General features: G+C 53.4%; 3 protein-coding genes across 5 annotated transcripts in view; 1 reads left to right on the top strand and 2 right to left on the bottom strand.

Annotated features, from left to right (window-relative positions):
- DOCK5 (dedicator of cytokinesis 5) overlaps window positions 1–5,809 on the top strand; it is a 75,194-nt gene extending 69,385 nt beyond the window's left edge. Inside the window, exons 50-52 of the mRNA XM_064175693.1 lie at window positions 231–369; window positions 1,641–1,756; window positions 2,148–5,809. Coding sequence (XP_064031763.1) covers window positions 231–369; window positions 1,641–1,756; window positions 2,148–2,249 — 357 coding nt within the window. The 3' untranslated portion in view covers window positions 2,250–5,809. The remainder of the gene's footprint in view (window positions 1–230; window positions 370–1,640; window positions 1,757–2,147) is intronic.
- Window positions 5,810–5,984: 175 nt separating this feature from the next.
- On the bottom strand, window positions 5,985–8,661 carry GNRH1 (gonadotropin releasing hormone 1). Of its 2 annotated transcripts, none has more exons than XM_064175691.1 (4): window positions 8,609–8,661; window positions 7,661–7,802; window positions 7,439–7,534; window positions 5,985–6,146 (listed from the first exon to the last, which is right to left on the bottom strand). In XM_064175691.1, the coding sequence occupies exons 1-4, from the start codon at window positions 8,632–8,634 to the stop codon at window positions 6,105–6,107; spliced, it is 306 nt and encodes a 101-aa protein (XP_064031761.1). In that variant the 5' UTR covers window positions 8,635–8,661; the 3' UTR covers window positions 5,985–6,104. The 2 variants fall into 2 exon arrangements, with proteins under 2 accessions (XP_064031761.1, XP_064031762.1); XM_064175692.1 differs by lacking the exon at window positions 8,609–8,661 and adding an exon at window positions 8,232–8,538.
- A 2,893-nt stretch (window positions 8,662–11,554) lies between these two features.
- Window positions 11,555–18,421, bottom strand: KCTD9 (potassium channel tetramerization domain containing 9). 2 transcript variants are annotated; one of them, XM_064175561.1, is made up of 12 exons: window positions 18,326–18,421; window positions 17,134–17,255; window positions 16,647–16,690; window positions 16,380–16,476; window positions 15,394–15,452; window positions 14,697–14,825; window positions 13,771–13,838; window positions 13,573–13,668; window positions 13,308–13,457; window positions 12,865–12,970; window positions 12,434–12,567; window positions 11,555–11,873 (listed from the first exon to the last, which is right to left on the bottom strand). In XM_064175561.1, the coding sequence occupies exons 1-12, from the start codon at window positions 18,371–18,373 to the stop codon at window positions 11,757–11,759; spliced, it is 1,170 nt and encodes a 389-aa protein (XP_064031631.1). In that variant the 5' UTR covers window positions 18,374–18,421; the 3' UTR covers window positions 11,555–11,756. The 2 variants fall into 2 exon arrangements, with proteins under 2 accessions (XP_064031631.1, XP_064031632.1); XM_064175562.1 differs by lacking the exon at window positions 14,697–14,825.
- Between the last annotated feature and the right edge of the window lie 72 nt (window positions 18,422–18,493).

The following is an 18,493-nucleotide window of genomic DNA, read 5'->3' as shown; positions in this document are numbered from 1 at the left end:
CCCAGAGTGATCATCTGATCCCAAGAGCTCCATGTCAGCCCCAAGCAGGGCAGTGTCCTGGGAGCAGTCTGAGCTCCCTGATGGGGCTCAGCTAGGGCAGGGCTCTCAGTCCTGCGTTTCACCTGAGTGCACCTTCCTGCAGCACGGTGATGCCTTTGTGACAGGTCTGATTGCCTGTGCAGCAGCCTTGCTGGCTGCTACAGCTTCTCTCTGCTCTTTGTTTCCACCAGGGTATGTCTGGGAAGGCACAAAGGCCAAAGAGTCTGCAGTTAGGAGACAACAGACTGACTCTGCTTCAGAGTTCTTCACTCCAGCAGTCAAGCACTCAGAGCCCACCACCCATCACCCCCAAAACCCCAAGAACCCAAAGTAAGTTCTGGCATAGAGCACTGCCACATCCTTCAGCAGCACCTCCAGGAGCAGAGATTACCACAGATTTGCTGAGGCAGCCTCAGTGGGGAGAGGGAGGAGCTGCTCTTGAAATAGTTCACAGAGAGTGGCTCTGGGCTCTTGATCTTTGTGGACGTTTTCATTAGGTAACAGAATCTGGCAGAGGTATCAAAGCATTGCTGTTATACTTGGAGCTTCCTCTCACTTGTCAGAGTTGGTCCCTCAGATGAATTCCAGAAAGCAGTTTTTATCTTCCCTTTCTTTCTTGTTTTCTCCTGTGTTGACTTGTGGGGAGATGCATTAAAGCTCACCACAGACATCACATTTCATCAGTGTAGATGCTCATAACTGCATCCAGCCAGGTGGCTTCAGCACACGCTGGAGGAGTATCTTCTGTGAGTTCCTGGGATGAGACTGCAGCAGTTAGCTCAGCAGCTCTCTGACCACTGGATAAGTCCTGGAGGCTTTGTTAGTTAATGAACAAAAACTCCATCGTGTGGCAGAAAGCTACAGGCAAAGCTGCTCTGCAGCTTGGAAACTCAGCTGCTGAATGTTCCTCCTGAAGGAGAAGGAATTGATCCTGAAGACTTAGCAAAGTCATTTGCAGAGTTCCTTCTGTGCAGGGCCAGTGGCTCTGCAGCTACCTCTGAAGCAGGACATAGATGAGGTTCCAGTAAAAGCACAGCTGCAGTGGCACTGGCAGCTCTCACTCTGCTGCTCTTGCTGTAGGGGAGCAGGAGCTGAAGTGGAGGATCTGAGTGGCTTTCCTCTTAGGTGGAGAGAGTCAGCATCCAGTGTGGAGAACAAACCAAAGCAGCCTAGAGCTGTGGTGAGAGGGTTCAACCCGAGCAGGACAGCTTCCCAGGAACACTTCGGAGCTTTGGGTGCTTATCTACTCCATCAGCTGGAGTGAAAGTGAATTGTCAGGCTGAGGCCCAGGCTGCAAGCAAACCCCACCACAGGTTGCTGGTGTGCTAATGGCCTCAGTTTGCTGCTAGCTCAGGAGCTTTTTACATGAGCTTGGGTTCACTGATGAATGCTTCTGGGCATCCTGACCCCCAGGGAGATCCAGCTGTGACTCTGCTGCCATCTCCACTCAGGGCTGGCTGCTAAAGCAGAGAGCTGCTAGCAGATGGGAGACACAAGAGAGTGAATGAGTCTGCCTGAAAGCTCTGCGTGGTCAGTCCCTTTCCCTGCCCTTTTCCCCTCCCTTTTCTGCCTGCTTTGATGTCTTCTCTTGTTGCTTCCAGGCTTCCCCTCACTGCAAGCCGATGGGTTGGCAACCGCTGGCTTACCGAGCACTCCACCTCCCCCTCCACCCAAAAGCAAACCCTACGAGAACAGCAACCCCAGGAACTCTGCCGAGGTGAGGAAATGAGAGCTGGTGGGGCTGTGGAAAACAGCTTTGGGAAAGGAGACACCCGTGGAATTTTCCCAGCTGCTTCTAGGGTGGTGCTGCTGGAAACACATCTGCTCATCCTACTGCTCCAGTCCCTGAGACCAGTCAGGCTGCAGGTCAGAAGCAGCTAAAGCTAGAAACTAAAAGCTTTCTGCTTCTGTTTTTGCCCCTCTCATCATAGAATCAACCAGGCTGGAATCATAGAATCATCCACTCCGTGTGGCACTGAAGGGTCAAAGATCTGGGCCTGAAAGAGGCATCGAGTCCTGCAGGACCTTTTGGGGTTCTGGGCAAGCAAGATGCCTTAACCTGCTGCTAATGGTTTCCTTTTCTGTCTGCTTTTGGTTTACCTTCCCAGGTTGCTCCACCACTACCCAGCAGACGTGAAGCCAAACCTCCTCCCCCACCCCCCAAAACCAGAAAATCCAGCGTGGTCTCTTCAGAGCAGGGACTGCAGTGAGGATCCTCTCTGGCTGCTCTGGCAGAAGACCCTGGAGTGCAGTGGCTGCTTTCTCTCTGCTGGCATGCTGGGGCTGGCCAGCCCCACAGCCTGGGGACCTCCCAGCCACAGCCCTGGGACTTTGCTGTGGGGAATACCAGGAGGAGCTGTTGTGGCTGCGTTCCCTGTCCTCTGGTTTGCCTTTCCAGTGATGAGACTCCAGTCACAGAGCAATTGCCCTGCTGCAATTCCTCTCTCTGGGCTTGTCCTGAGGTTTTCTCACTGCTGCAATTCCAGGAGCTCATTCCCAGTCTGAAGCTGTCACAGTGGTGATTTGCACCAGGGAAGCCACTCCAGGGTCAGAGGTGTCCTGCAGTGCTTTGCGGCTGTCTGGAGGCTTCTCCTGTGCCTGCAGCACACCGAGCCCTGGCTGGCAGGAAGAGGAACTGATCACAGCCATTCTGAAGCCATGAAGCTCCTGAGGGGACAGATGCTGGGGGGTGTTGTGCAGTCTCCTAAGCACCTCGAGTGCAGGCAACGACCTGAGCGTTGTCAGCAGGACTCTTGGCTCTGCAGTCAGCTGGTTACGGTGAAGTGCAACCATCCTGTCCTCACCTCTGCTGCAGTGGTGGCAGCTGCCCACTCCCAGGGGAGAATTCAGGCTCCCCAGCCCTTTGTCAGAAGCTCTCTGCTGAGCCTGGGTCTAACACTACCGAGCAGTTGGTGTTCCTGAGCTGTCACCTGCTTGGTTTGTGCTTGCGTCCCAGAGCTGGTGCTGAGCTCCAGCCTTGTGCTCTCTAGAGGCTGTCAGAAGTTGCCTCTGCACCCCTGCTCTGCTCACAGGGTTTATCACTGAAGTTCTCTGGGCCTAGTGAGAGTTTTTCTCAGCAAAGCCTTTTCCAGGCAAGCCTCAAGGCAGTGCAGCTTGCTTGGGCTCTTCTCTTCTCCTCTTCTCACACATTCCTTTGGCTTCAGCATGGCTCCAGCTGCAGCAGCCTGCAGGAGCTGCCCTTGCTCTGTGCCTGGCTCTGCAGAGCAGATTGCTGTCAGCACAGGGTTGTCTTGGATGCACAGGACAGGCTGGAGCCCCTCTGGAAGCTGCAGTGCAGTCACATCAGATACATCCACGCCTGTGTGCTGGGGCTGCTGGGCTGCTGCCTCCTCAGGGGAAAGCTTTGAGCCTTTCTGGACAGGTTGCCCATGGCTCACTCCCTCTCTGAGTGCACTGTGAGACTTGTCAGCTCCACACTCTGTGTTTGGACACAGACACTGCTTGACTTGAGCCCCACAGGCTTTTCTTGTCTCCATTTTCTGTCCACCTCTTCCTGCTGTAAGCTCTGTCTGCCTTCTGCACACATGAACTGGAGGAACCTCTGCAGCTCCTTCACTCAGCAACCCACTTTCTGTCTTTGGTCAGAGCTGTGCTTCAGGCAGCACAGCAGGATGTGGTCTGGGTCTCACACAGCACCCAGCAGTACCTCTTGATCACTTGTGCCTTGCCTGTATCTGCCTTTTCCTTCACTCTTGGCTACGTTTCCTTCTCAGGGCAGGTTTGCTTTGAGCTGCTTTGGTAACCACTCAGCAGGAGCAAAGGAGACTTTGCTGCAGTCCCAGCTGATGCTCTGGCAGGTTGGAGCAGACAAACCACTTTGGGTGTTTTGGGTCCAAGTGACTTCTTTGACCCAGCTTTAGTATCTTTAACCTATTTCTCTACCTTGTACCTCCACCAAGGCTTTTGTTTCATGGAGGGAGCTGCTCCCTGCACAGAAACTTCATGGGAGGAAGTCTGCTCGGAGAGGAGCTGCTCTGTGGCTGTCCTTTAGCAGGAGGAGGCTTGGCTCTGGCTGCTGCAGAGCACTTGGCTTGTGCATGGCTAACTGTCCTCTCCCTTCCTTGGGGCTGGCCTAGATGATCTTCAGAGGTCCCTTCCAACTCCAACTACTCTGTGAGTTCTCCTCTGCTTTGGATCATGCAGCTGCCAGGGTTACAGTTCTGCTGGTGGAGGACTCCTTTGCTGGGGAGGAATCTGCTCAGCACTTGTTTGCAGGAGCTTTTAGTTAAACCCTGCCAGGCTCCAGAAGTGCTCCAGTCCACACTGGGGGCAGAGGGAAGCAGGCAGCTTTGCCTGGCAGTGGGTTATTGGCTTGGGAAGAAGCACTGAATCCAGTGGGAGCAGCTCTGACACCTGCAGGGTGATTGGCTTGGGAAGGGACACTGGATCCAGTGGGAGCAGCTCTGACATCTGCAGGGTGATTGGCTTGGGAAGGAACACTGGATGCAGTGGGATCAACTCTGACACCTGCAGGGTGATTGGCTTGGGAAGGGACACTGGATCCAGTGGGAGCAGCTCTGACACCTGCAGGGTGATTGGCTTGGGAAGGGACACTGGATCCAGTGAGAGCAGCTCTGACACCTGCAGGGTGATTGGCTTGGGAAGGGACACTGGATCCAGTGAGAGCAGCTCTGACACCTGCAGGGTGATTGGCTTGGGAAGGGACACTGGATCCAGTGGGAGCAGCTCTGTCAGCTGCAGGGCTTTGAAAGCTTGCAGCAGTGACCTCCAGACTGTGCCCCCAGATCTGCAGGGAGTTTGAAGCCTCAGATCCTCACTCCTTATTTATTTTTGTGCTTGTAAATGGAAGCAGGAACTTGGAGCTGCCTGATTCAGCTGTGGTTGGGGTGGTGGTGAAAGCATTCCTGGCCCATTGCTGCTCCCTCTTGCATTGGTTCAGCTCATTAAAAACTACTTTCTTACTTCTGCTGTTGCAGACTCAATTCTTTAGCAGACCAGAATGAGCCTTTCCTAGGACTAGGTAAAATAAAGCAGAAATAGGCTGTCAGGGGCTCCTTGGCAGGAGAGGAGCTTGCCCAAAGCACAGGATTTCACCTGCTCCTCTCAGTGTTAAAGCCCTTTTAGAGCAGGATGGGCACTGCAGAGGCTGCTCCAAGGGCTACAGGGGCGGCTGAGCAAAGGGTGAACAGGTTCTCTCGGTGCTGTGTTGGGCTGACTGCTGGCACTGGGATCCCTGCAGCTGCTTGGAGCCTGTTTTTCACGTGCAGGCTTTGTGTGTTTGAGGCAGAGGTGCAAGGCCTCAGCAGGCTGCAGTTCAGCCCCACTAAGTGGCTTTAATTGATGTTGTCTTTTCACTGCTGGCATCGTAAAGGTTTAGTGACAGCACAGACCCTGGGACGTGTTTGTCTTCAATCCAGGAGGATGTGGATGTCATGGAACATGTCTGTGAGTGGAGATCCTGGAGGTAGGTGATGGCTTAGTGCCAAGCCCCACCTCTGAAGACTGCAGACATCACCTGGGCTTCCTTTCTTCCTCTTAGAGCAGCTGAATGAGGAACCAGAACAGCTCCTAGCCTGGCTCTGAGGGCAGTGCAGGAGGGAGCCTGGGGGTGGGAGCCTGCACCTCCCTGGGCAGTTGGCACCTGGGTCACTAACTGTGAGGCAAGGGCTAGAGATGCTCCTGGTGTGCCCCTGTCACCTTTGTAAATACCTTCCTCCAATAAATGAGCGAAGCCAGAGCACAGAGGGGGCTGCACTGCAGCAGGAAGCTGGCTCTTGGCTTCTCCTGAGGTGGTGTTACTGTGTGATCTGTGCCAGGGAGGCTGGGCACTGCCCCTGTCCCTGTGGAGCTGAAGCTGTCCCATCCCAGGTGTCCACTGCAGGACACAAGGCAGACCCCATGCTGCTGAGTGCCCACACTGCTGGCACAGGAGCCCTGCACATAACCATTCTGCCACTCCAACACAGCTTCAGAGGCTTTATTCATGTAACACAAGCTAAGCAAAAGCCATTTGAAGAGGAATTGGTTTGAACACAGCTTTGAAATGGTATTCTGGGTCCTTTCTTCTGTTTGGCTTTGTGGGTTTAAATCTTCTTTGGCCTGGCTTCTCCTTCCATCAGGCTTTCCTGCAAGCACACATCATGGACTTGATTTAGAGGGAAAAAATAACCTTGATGATGGAATTGTAAAGCCCAGGCAGATGCTGAACTCCTCACACTGTGATCTCCGTTGGAAGGGGGATTAGAGTGACCTCAGTCTGACCCAACATGGTCTCTCTGCCACCTGCCCATGGGTCTGGTGGCACAGTATAATGTAACTGACCCCAATAATGGCCCTTTTCATCCCAAAGGGCATGACCAGTTTCCCATCTGTTAATGGCTCCACCGCTGCAGCAGCTCCTGGAGGCCAACCCAGCAGCTGCTGACAGCAGTTCAGGGCATGAGGCCTGAGCCTGCATAAAGCAGCAGTCTGTGGAATGTCTCTGAGCTCAAGCAGCTGCACAGAGAGCTGAGAGCTAGGCTTGCAGGCATCTGGCAGGGGTACTGCCAGTGGCACAGGTGCCCTGTTAACCTTCTCTGTCTACCTGAGTGCTGGTCAAATGGAAACCACCTTCCTGTGCCCCATCCTGCTGCACCTGGGCTCCTCCTTGACTGTTTCTGTCCTCACCTCTGAGCCTGAAGTGCTTGGGGCAGCTGCACTGCCTGGGTAAGTTACTCATGCCCATTGTGTGCTTTGGTTTGTGCTCACTGCCAGCTCCTCCAGGGAGTGCTAAGGAGGATTCTGCTGCTGCTGAACCTGGGCCCTTGCTCAGGCCAAAGTGTGAACTTGAAACTTTGGGTCTTGGCTCCGAAGCCAAAGCACAGATTGAGTGTTCCAACTTGTGGGACAGCTCAGAGACACTGCAGAGGGTGGTGCCCATCTGGCTCACTCAAGGTGTTGCTATGTTAATTAAAGAGCACATTTTTGCTGGGGAGTGCTTCCCCTGGCAGGTGGCTTGGACGTGGAGTTGCTGCTGTCACTGCATTAGAGCATCTAATGGAAAATACATTTCCCAGCCTAGGGACTTGGGGAGCAGCAGCTTCCATATGGCTTGGTCCTTCAGCTGGCAAAGTGAGCCTTTGAAGTTAAGCAGCTGTGAGTGCTGCAGAGTATGAAGGTAGAATGTGTTTGACTTTGTTTTGGCTTTAGTGAGTAATGACATTGCAACAGCAGGAGCCTAAGAATAACCTGGCCCTGTCCTGGGACTGCAGCTCTGAGGTGCTTGAGAGGGATGCAGAGAACGAGGGCAGAGCACTGCTGCCACAAGTGAACTTGCATGCCTCTCCCTCCTCCCTTTGCATCTCTTTTCTCTTTCCTCCCTGTGCTTTCCCAGCCTGAGCCATTCCCACAGTGGTAAAGGCAAAACCATTTTCCTTACCATGGCTTCCTGCAGCTCCCTGCTCCTGGCACGCTGCTGGGAGCCTGTGCAGCCAACCTTCTGCAGCTCCCCCAGGCTGTCCATCTGAGCTGCCATCTGCATGGGGCAGTGACACAGCCTTCAGGAGATAGCTCTCTGCTAGAGCAGCTCTGGCCTCTCAGGACCTAAAAGGGCTGCTCAGGAAGCTGGGGACAGACTTCTGAGTTGCAGTCTACAACCTACCTCCTGAAACGATTCCATCAGGTCCTCGGTGCTCCTCTTGCCTCCTGGCTGCAGACCATAAGACCAGTGCTGGGCCAAGCAGATTCCCACAGACATGGCAAGCAGGACAGCACTGACAAAGATCTTCGTGGACTTCTCCATCCTGTGAGAGAACAAAGCAACATTCTGGCCATAACTACGTTCCAGCTCCGCTTTGATCTCAGAGGGTCGAGAAGGTTACAGTTCTGGAGCTCCAATTCTGCACCCCAGTGCCTCTGGGAGCCACAGCTGGATTCTCAGCCTCTCCAAGTCTGAGTTAGCTCATCATAGAGAGATTTAACATCTGGAAATTTCAGATGAAGGTCTAAGTTAGGACTCTTGAGCCCCCTGACAAAGTTTAAGAACGTTTGGACCTCAAACACTTCATGCAAGTCCCTCTTGGTATGGGAGGGATGCGTTCAGCTTAGGCAGTTTCTGCTCTCAGGTCCCTGCTCCTTACAAAGTGCCCTGTGCAGTCTCCTCCAATGCAGGCTCCTTCTGGCACAAGCACCTCTGAGCACTGAGGCAGTGCCAACTTGCTGAAGTTCATTACCTGCTTGCTGGGAGAGACCACAGAGCAGTTCCAGCTCTCCTGCCCCTGAAGCTGTCCTGCCAGCCTGCCTCTCAGCTCACTTTTATACACAGCCACCCCACCAAGCAACCTTCCTCAGCAGGAGACTTCACCTAACTCTCTCTCCCAGCTCCTAACCTGCTGTCATGCAGCAGAGGCAAAGCCAATAATTGCTTCCCCCACCCCCGGTGTGGCTGCTTAAGCTGAGCTGAGTTCTCTGGAAGCCACAGGAATGGCCTCTCCTCTGGGAGCCTGGCAAGCTGCACTCAGCTCCAGCTGCTGCCCCTGCACAAGGCACAAACTTTCCCTTCAGTCACTTCTGGTGGTTTTTGGGTGCCCAGAGCCTCAAACAACCTGACCTGGGATGGTTCCAGGGATGGGACATCCCCCACCTCTCTGGGTGCCCTGGGCCAGGCTGTCCCCACCCTTGGTGTAAGAGATCTCTCCCTTTTATCCAGCCTGACCCTCCCCTTGCCAAGGTGTAAATAAGCTTTGGGATCACAGTGGAGTTCCAGCAACAGGATTCCTGCTGTTCTTGGGGATATACATGGAGGAGGTTGTGCCCTTCAGGCTTGAGTTGCCAGGAGTTGGTAGCCATCTGACACCAAACTGGGAGGCTTGGCTGATACAGCTGCAGGCTGTGAGGCCAGCCAGGGAGACCTGGACAGACAGAGCTACTCTGCCCTGGTGAGACCTCCTCTTGAGTACTGCCTTCAGTTTTGGGCTCCCCAGTTGAAGAAGCACAGGGATGTGCTGGAGAGAGTGGTGAGGATGATGAGGGGCCTGGAGGGAGGCTGAGGGACCTGGGGCTGCTTAGTCTGGAGAAGACTGAGAGGGGATTTAATCAATGCTTATAAACGTCTGAGGGCTGGGGGTCAGGAGGGGGGGACAGACTCTGCTCCCTGGGATAGGAGCAGGAGCAGTGGATGGAAGCTGCAGCACAGGAGGTTGCAGCTCAACACAAGGGGGAACTTCTTGCCTGGAAGGTTCCCAGAGCCCTGGCACAGGCTGCCCAGAGAGGTTGTGGAGTCTCCTTCTCTAGAGCCTTTCCAGGCCAGTCTGGATGTGTTCCTTTATGATCTGTGCTAGATTGTGTGGTCCTGCTCTGGCAGGGGGTTGGGGCACTGGACTGGATGATCTCCTTGGGTCTCTTCCAACCCCTAATATCCTCTGATCCTATGATCTGCATGCAGGAGCCAAGCTCAGCCCTTCTGCCTGCAGCACTGTGCCAGTTTGCAGCCCTTGGGCAGCTCTTTTGCCTTGCTCTGTGTGCAGCTTCATGTTTGGTGCTCTTCAAACATCCTCTTCCCCTGCTCCCTTGGCCTCTTGGAGAATTAATGGATTAAAAGTCATTCAATAAGTAAATAATGTAAGGAGGATTTAGTGGCTCTAGCAGTAATTCTTCCTGCTCTAATGCTCCTCCTACTCATGGCAGAAGCAGTCAACATTTAACTGCAGCTGATGACCTGATCAAGCTGTGAAAATAGTTTGTTTCTGTGGGAGAGAAGTCTCCTGGCGTGGGCACAGCCCTGCAGAAGGGAGATTTCCTCTCACTGTGTCTTAAAGGCTTTTTCCTTCCCTGATGAGCCCAGCAAAAATCAGGGTTTAAAGGTAAGTGAAAGACTTTGTTCATCCTGGGGGAAGAGATTTAAACCTTCTCTTTGTTTTTCAGACCCTGAGGGTGGTCAATGCCAGCTTTTCAGAGCTCCCAGACCTCCAGGAGCTCCAGATCATGTCTTGGAGGGAGAAATCCCAACACCTGCCCTGGGCTGGTCAGGGAAACCTGGCTTTGTGGATTTCCATCTCAAAATCAAGACCTCCTCTTCATCAGAAGTGATGGAAAGAAGTGTCCCAAGTTTCTGAGTGTGGCAGGTGAATGGATGACATCAGAACACCCCCCCACAGACCCCCTCCAAGAAGTTGCAGCAACTCAGACCAGGAGCTCCAGCCACAAGGTTGTGTTCTCTGCTTTTCTCCTTGGTGGTCACTGATGGGAGTCAGTTAAGACTGGGCCTGGGCTGTTAGAGATTGAGACAACTCAACTCAGCCACTTCTGTGTTTCACACTTTTATTTATGCAACTTAAATTAGACTGGAACCTGCAGATCCTGAACAGGCCACTCAGGGCTCCTCACACAGCTTTGTTACAGCAAAAGAGGTACCTGGAGTCCACCTGTGAGTGCATCACAGAACCACAGAACATTAGCAGCTGGAAGGGACCTCCAGAGGTCATCCAGTCCAACCCCTGGCCAGAGGAGGACCACCCAGGGCAGGTCACACAGAACACATCCAGGTGGGTTTGGAATCCTCTTTGGGCAGTCTGCTCCAGACTCCAGCACCCTCACAGTGACAAAGTTCTCCTGCTCCTGTGGCACCTCCTCTGCTCCAGCCTGCCCCTGTTGCCCCTTCTCCTGTCACTGGACACCCCTGAGCAGGGCCTGGCTCCATCCCTTTGCATCTTTATCACCAGGAATGAGGGCAGCCCTCAGGCTCCTCTGCTCCCTCAGCCTGTCCTCAGATGTTCCACTGCCTACAGAGCTTTGTGGCTCTGGACTCTCTCAAGCAGTTCCTTGAGGTCCTTGAACTGAGTGGCCCAGAACTGGACACAGTATTCCAGATGTGGCCTCACCAGGGCAGGGCAGGAGAAGCTCTCTGGACCTATCCACCACAGCCCTTCTTATGTACCTCAGGATGCCATTGGCCTCTTTGGCCACAAGGACATGTTGCTGGCTCCTGGGCATCCGCTCTCCTACTCTCCTCCTTGCTGGATTTCAGTTTCTTCCCATCCAAGTCTTCAGCCTGTCCAGGTCTCCCTGGATGGCAGCACAGCCTGAGGGGTGCCACCACTGCTCCCAGTTTGGTGCCATCAGCAAACCTGCTGGCAGTGCCCTCAGCCAGGTTGTTGGTGAATAGACTGAACAGCACTGGCCCCAGTACTGACCCCTGAGAGCCTCCACCAGGTAGAGGCCTCCCACTAGACTCTGCCCCATTGACCACAGCTCTCTGACTTCTGTCCTTCAGCCAGTTCCCATCCACCTCACTCTCCCAGCACCCAGCCCACACTGCCTCAGTTCAGCTGTGAGGATGCTGTGGGTGTCAAAGGCTTTTCTGGGATCAAATAACCACATCCACAGCTCTGCCATCAACCATCTGCCTGGGCATGAACTCAGCAGAGGTCTCAGGTGGGCCAAACATGACTCCCCCGTGGTAAAGCTGTGCTGGCTTCTCCTAATCCAAGGCTGCTCCTCTCATCCAAGCCCCAAGAATTGCTCCATCACCTTCCCAGGGGTGGAGGTCAGCTGAGGCTTTCAAGCTTTCAGCAGCTGCATTTTATTCCACATCAACGTTAAAAACAAGGTCACAGAGGAGCTCAGTTTCAACACAAGGCCACTTCAGTGATGTCCAGTGATAGGCCAGGGGCAGGGGCACTGGCTGCAAGGTGGATCAGAGGAGGTTGCAGGTGAGCACAAGGCAAAGCTTCCTCACTGTGGGGGGCTCAGTCTCTGCCCTATCTGACGCTCTGAGACATGTGCAAAGGTGTCAGCATCTCTTCAAAGATGGCTCCTTTCACATTGGATCCCCTCAAGTTAGCTTCTTGTAGATCACAACCTGATAGATCACAATTCTAAAGGGCAAAAGAAAAATCACTGTTAGCTGAACACACCTGGAGCCACATCCACCCAGAGCCCACAGCACTGCCACGCGTCCAGGGCAAGCTCCCAGCCCCAGGCAGGCTGTGCAGGGGGAGCTGCTTTGTCCTTCTGATGGAGACTGCAGTGTGCCACTGCCAGCAGCCAGCTAAGATTCCACAACTGCTCTACAAAGCCCAGAATCCCAACATGGTGAAGGTTGGAAGTGACCTCTGGAGATCATCCAGTCCAACCCCCTGCTTCATCAGCAGGCTGCCCAGAATTGCAAGGGCCAGGTGGGGTGGAAGCTCTCCAGAGAAGGAGACTCCACAACCTCTCTGCACAGTCTACTCCACGCCTCCAGCACTCTCACACCAAAGAAGTTTCTTCTTCAGATGCAACCTCCTGGGTCCCAGTTTGTGCCTACTGCCTCTTGTCCTGTCCCTGAGCACCACTGAGAAGATCCTGCTGTGAAGCTGCAGAACTCAGGCCAAAACCAGCAAGCCTCAAAACGTGGCCAGGTAGTGTACAAAGTATAAAGTAAATCACAACTCACTTCCAAATCAGTTCCTGCCAAGGTTGCTCCTCTCAGGTTGCAGTTCTTGAGTTTGGCATTTTTCAGCGTTGCCACTCGCAGGTTGATGCCTGTCATCTGGCTGCCTTCCATGTCAACACCTTTCAGGTTAGCCCCTAAAGCACCAAGAGGAGTTCTGAGACAAACCAGCTGCAGAATGCTGCTTGCTCAGTGGTGAATTGACAGAAATCAAAGGCAGAACTTGGAAGTGAATGACTTGCCTCTGCTGACTGCAGGGAGTTGGACCAGGTGACCTCTAGAGGTCCCTTCCAACCCAAAGCACACTGGTGACACGATCATACTGTCCACTCTCTGTGGCCTCCTCTCCCAAGCAGATGGCTTGCCCATGCCACAGCCTCACAAATGCATGGTGCAGGTTCCACAGATCATCCATCAGGCAAACACCTTCTTACCTTCCAGATTAGCTTTCAGGCCTGATGGGTCTTCAAAATTGCAGCCTTTGAGCGAGGCTCCCTCGGCGTTGGAGCAGAGCATCTTCACCCCCTGCAGGTTTGCACACTGGTGGAGAGACACAGCAGTGAGAACACTGAGCAGAGCATGGCTTTCACTTCTGCTTTGGAAGTGAACCTGTTCAAGCACAACAGCCTCCCTATTGTGAGGGCTGGCAGGAGCTTGCTCTAGCATCCCTTTCCTGTCAGCAGGAGCCAGGTTCTCCTCTTCCACTGCCCTTTCTTCCCAGGAGCTATCTTCAAACAGCTCTGGCAGTGATCTGCCTGAACAAGTGCAGCAGACCCCAAAAAGCTGCATGCCTTCCACTTTTCTGCTTGTTCCACTTCCCCCTCCTTTGAAACAAGCAGAGGACAGCCCAGCTTGTGCAAGCTACAGCAGCTCTTACATCAAGCACTGATCCAGAGAGGTCAGCTCTCTCCAGGTTGGCACAGCAGAGGTTGGCATGTGCTAGGTTGCAGCGGCTCAGGTTGGCCATCTTGAAGTTGATGTAGCGAAGATCCAGGCGTGAGAGATCTGCTCCACTGAAATTGAGACCCTGCACATAAGAAAGCAAAGCCCCAGGAGTCACAGAAGAGGGGGTGCAGTTCTGAAGACAAAGAGTTGGGGCAGAGGTTGCTGTGCTGCTGCAGGCAGAGGCTGCCGTGTCTCACCTGGCAGCGCAGCTCAGACTTGGTTGGGGTTGCCAGCAGGAACCGGACAAACTCCTTGCGAGATATAGGAGAATGGTCCTCAGCTGGCTGAGAGTTCTGTTGGGAGAGGTGTTTGAAAGCTACCAGGGATAGCACTGAGTTGTAGCTTGCCTGGAAGAACAGGGCATGTGCACTCAGAAGGAAGAGGAAAGGAGTTACCTTAATGGCTATTTCTAGATGTTCGATTAGGGAATCGATGCCGAAGAACCTGGCTTCTTCCAACACACCTGCAACAAAGCAGCAGGAGTTGTCCCCAGGGGTCTCAGAGAGGCATTTGTCTTAGAATCACACAACCACTTCAGCTGGAAAAGCTCTTTAAGCTCATCTACTCCAACCATTCTCTAACTCTGCCAAGGCTGGGGCTAAGCCATGGCCCTCAGCACCACATTCTCCAGGGATGGGCATTCAGCCACCTCCCTGGGCAGCCTGAGGCAGTCTCTGAGAACCCTTCCAGAGAAGTTTCTTCTAATGTCCAACCTAAACCTCCCATGGGGCAACTTGAGGCCATCTCCTCTCATCCAATCACTTGTTCCTAGTCGGCCCTGTCTGGAGAAGCCAGTACAGCCACACCAGGATCCAACCCAGAAGGCCATGTGAATCCATTCCTACTCCTGGAGCAGCATCAATCCCGTGGACTTCCCCTGCTTGTCAGACCTTACCTACAGCTCAGCCACACTAACAGAGGCACAGAGCAGCTGTTGGAGCTTAAGGAGCCCTGAAGAAATGCATCAACCAGTAAAGCTGACAGCAAGCCATGTTCTTGCTGTGACTGGAGTGAAAACCAGCTCCTAGAGGATGTCTCCAATGGCAGCATTGGGCCAGAGACACCAACTCCAGAATCACTGCCAGGCACTGACCCACCAGGGAGGGGGTTTAATGCTCTAAAGACAAACAGGTTTGAGCAGCAGATCTTCACTAACCCAAGCAGGTGGAACTGCAGCACTGGAGAACGAACTCAGCACAGAACACCCCCAACCACTCAGATGAGCACAGACAGGCCTCACTGACCTCAACAGCTTGGCCTGAGGGCAAAGTTGAACTTGTAAAGGTAAGAAGGGAGGAGATGCCAGACAGGCAGTACCTACCTAGCAAATTAATGCCATCATTTACAATGAGCTGTCCGTGACGCAAATAGTTCAAAATGGGCTCAAAATACTCGGGGCTGCGGTCAATGAGGAATGCTCCTCTAGGATCTTGCTTATTCCCCCATGCATCTGTTTCCACAACATATACAGCAGCAAATGGCAGAGATTAGCAGAAGGGCATTTGCTTCACTGTCAGATGTTACTACCAAAGGGACTGGATTATGAAACATTCCAGTGGAAAGGAGAACAAGAGCGGGAGTGGGAAGCGCCTTGAAAGGAACTGACTGCTGCTGTCACCAACCCAAGCCTCTCACCATACACAACACAGTGTTGGAATCAGAGCAGCACTAAAGTTTTGGGTTGCCCCCTCTCCTAGGCACTGCTCTGTCTGCTCATTGATTCTCTGGATAAAACCCAGCAAGATGCACAAATAAGGTGAAAAGCCATAATGAAGCAAACACAGACAGACCCCAACACAGTATCTGTGGCTGGAAGGGGCATTTTCAGTTTGTGAGGTGCTAAGCATGACAGGGACAGAGAGAAAGGGACAGTTAAACCCCCACAATTCTATGTTCTGCTTTGACATTTTAACCTATTTTTTATACAATCACATGAACAAGTCTGGCTCTGACAGTGCCTTCTGCCTGTTGTGCCAACTTGTTAGCCTAAAAGCCAAAGTTTGTTCCAATGTACCAACCTTTATCTTTGAACATGTGGGCCAGCATGCTGTCAGGCTCCTTATTAACCAAAGTGCTCCTAGAAAAGAAAGGCAGAGCAGTTTTGGTTTATTTTCAGAACAGAATGTGCCCCAGCAGAGACAGAACTGCTGCCTGGGGGAGTATTTTGTGTCTTCAGTGTGTGATGTGCATTCCACCAACCCCAGCGCTCCACTGATCTCATTTCACACCCTGTGCTAACAGATTACATTGCTGACCCAAGGTCCCACAGAGGTGTTTGCAACAGAAAGCACTGAGTTAACTGAGCTATCCAAGGGTAAGTGCAGGCCTGCTCAGGCTCTGCTCCACAGTTTCACTTCACAGGTAAACAGAGAAAGCTCCTCCACAGTCAGTTCTTTTTGTGGCCCTTCTGCAGGAGCATCTGAAGCCTCACTCACTGCATGTGTCCAGTTCAGGGCCCCTCAATTCAAGAGAGATGTTGAGGTGCTGGAGCGTGTCCAGAGAAGGGCAACAAAGCTGGTGAAGGGCCTGGAACACAAACCCTATGAGGAGAGGCTGAGGGAGCTGGGGGTGTGCAGCCTGGAGAAGAGGAGGCTTAGGGGTGACCTCATTGCTGTCTACAACTACCTGAAGGAACATTGTAGCCAGGTGGGGTTGGCCTCTTCTCCCAGGCAACCAGCAATGGAACAAGGGGACACAGTCTCAAGTTGTGCTGGGGCAGGTCTAGGCTGGATGTTAGGAGGAAGTTGTTGGCAGAGAGAGTGATTGGCATTGGAATGGGCTGCCCAGGGAGATGGTGGAGGCACCGTCCCTGGAGGTGTTCAAGAACAGCCTGGATGAGGCACTCAGTGCCATGGTCTAGTTGACTGGATAGGGCTGGGTGCTAGGTTGGACTGGATGATCTTGGAGGTCTCTTCCAACCTGGTTGATTCTATGATTCTATATTCACTGCCAGCTGCATGAACTGAAGCTACTCAGGAGCAAAAGCAACCAGCTGCACTTTCACCTTGTGGTGGTGAAGTATCTGCCTCCAACGTTGAGTGTCAGCCAGTCTGTGTGGGACCCTGTTAGCTCCTCAGGGGCTCTCCCATCAGTCTGGGGATCTACATAGACCAAGAGACAATAAGTAGTAGAAAATAAGGACTATTTCTGAATCCTCTCTCTGGTAAGAGGCAGTTTCTGGAAACATCAGAAACCGAAGCCTTAGATTTACAGCAAAGCCAACCCAAAACTGCTAAACAGGAGGTTGAACAGAAGAATTACAAAGACTCACCAATGAATGGTTCTCCTTCACAGACGAACAGAACATCATCATCCCTGAAAGGGGCAGGGGCAGGGGAAGAGAAGCAGAAAGATAACCAACATTAATCATAATTCTTTGCTCATCTGAATGCCAGTGGGAACCCCTCCTGATCAGCTGCAGGTTAAATGCTGATCAGTTGCCATTAGTTAGAACTCCACTGTCTGATTTTTGTCTTCATTTTGCAGGTTTCCAGTGGACTGTAACAGGAGTGACTTTCACCAGAGAGGTGCCCAAGCAGGCAGGGATGGATCACTCATTACTCAGCCAGTTTAGTTACACACAACAGTTGTTTTTCTCCCCACTCTGTGAAGCTAAAGCACGCCTGGGCATGCTGGCTGGCAGTGATAAAATCTGGCTTTAAGGAATGCACTGGTTATTGATTAAGGTCAGAGAATTAATAGGTCAGGAAGTCTCTTAATCCACAGCAGTGATTTGAGTTTGATGGAATAAACCTTACCTAATCAAAGCAATATCATCGATGAGTCCTCCCTTCCCATTGTACACACTGGTTGCTTTGATCCCCAGCTTACTGCTAGCCACAGACAGCAGGTCTGAGAGGGTCCCATAGACAGCCACCACCTGTGGGGAGAGGGAGCTGTAGGCACTGCCTTCCCTCGGCTCCTGTCACCTCAGATCCGTTTCCAGAGCTATCAGGATCTCCTTAAACCAGAGAGGGAGATAGGTATGGATGTTTACTTAAGAAAGAGGAGAGAGCCTCTTTGGGGTTCAAAGACCACCGCCCCAATCAGGGGCACATCTCACCCCAGCCTCGGGGCAGCAAGGTGGCAGCCGCAGCAGGGAAGGGATCGATGCTGGTCCTGCAGGAATGATTCCAGTGCTCATCTCTCTAAAGAAATATTGCTACTTGCTGTGTCCCGAGTCTCCCCCCAATTTATTTCCCTCTCTCTAAGCTCCAAGGATCAAACTGCTGCCATATCAACTGTCTGCACCCAGAGATGGGGATGGGAAAGGTCGGGGACGACGGAGAGCACCTGGGACAACTGGACTAGGTGTACCCTGGCCGGACCTGGAAACCTGAACTGTTTGATCCCCAGGGCCCGGTACCTACATTTGCACTTTTCGATGCTTACAGAGCTCTGAAACAAGCGAGCAGGGTTTAAGCAGGGTCGTTCCCTGCCGCTCCAAGCAGCACCTGGCAGGGCACAGCTCTGACACCCCTGGGGTTTGATTTCCCACGCTCCCGCAGCACCCGAACCAGCAAGGACGACACGAAGGGGGCTTTAACTGCGACTCCATCAAGCAGTCCTTGGCTTGTGGCGATTCCCCACAGAGCCCCCAGGCCGAACGACCGCTGCGAAGTTTCTCCAGGTGACACCGCACTGCAGTCCGAGACACAGGGACTAGGCCCCGGGAACCACCCCGGGTCCGGAGCGGGGATGGCGAGAGTAACGATGCTTCCTCTGCCGCAGCCACGGGCACTGCGCCCCTGAAAGGCGGCTAAAGGAGCTCTCGCAGCTCCGCAGTCCCGTCCCGGAGCCCAAACACCGGCATCGCCGGTACGCCCCTACCGCCGGCGGCTGAGGCAAAGCAGAGAAAGGAGAAAAGATTTCGCAGAGCGGGCAGGGGGTAAGCTGGGGGCGGGCTGACCCTCCCCGCGGGCAGTGGAACTCCCCCTCCCTGCCCCTCACCTTCCCGTTCCGGGGGCTGCCGTTAACGAACAGCGTTACCCGCCTCATGCTGCGGCGGCGGCGGCGGCTCCTGCCCAACCCGGAAGGCAGCACCCCGCTGACCGACACGAGCCGCGGCCAATCGCTACCGCGCTGCGCCCCTTGTCCAATGAGAACGCCGCTCTGCTG

Source organism: Pogoniulus pusillus, chromosome 42, assembly GCF_015220805.1.
Source record: "Pogoniulus pusillus isolate bPogPus1 chromosome 42, bPogPus1.pri, whole genome shotgun sequence".
Classification (NCBI taxonomy): Eukaryota; Metazoa; Chordata; class Aves; order Piciformes; family Lybiidae; genus Pogoniulus; species Pogoniulus pusillus.
This window is presented reverse-complemented; position numbering and strand designations above follow the sequence as displayed.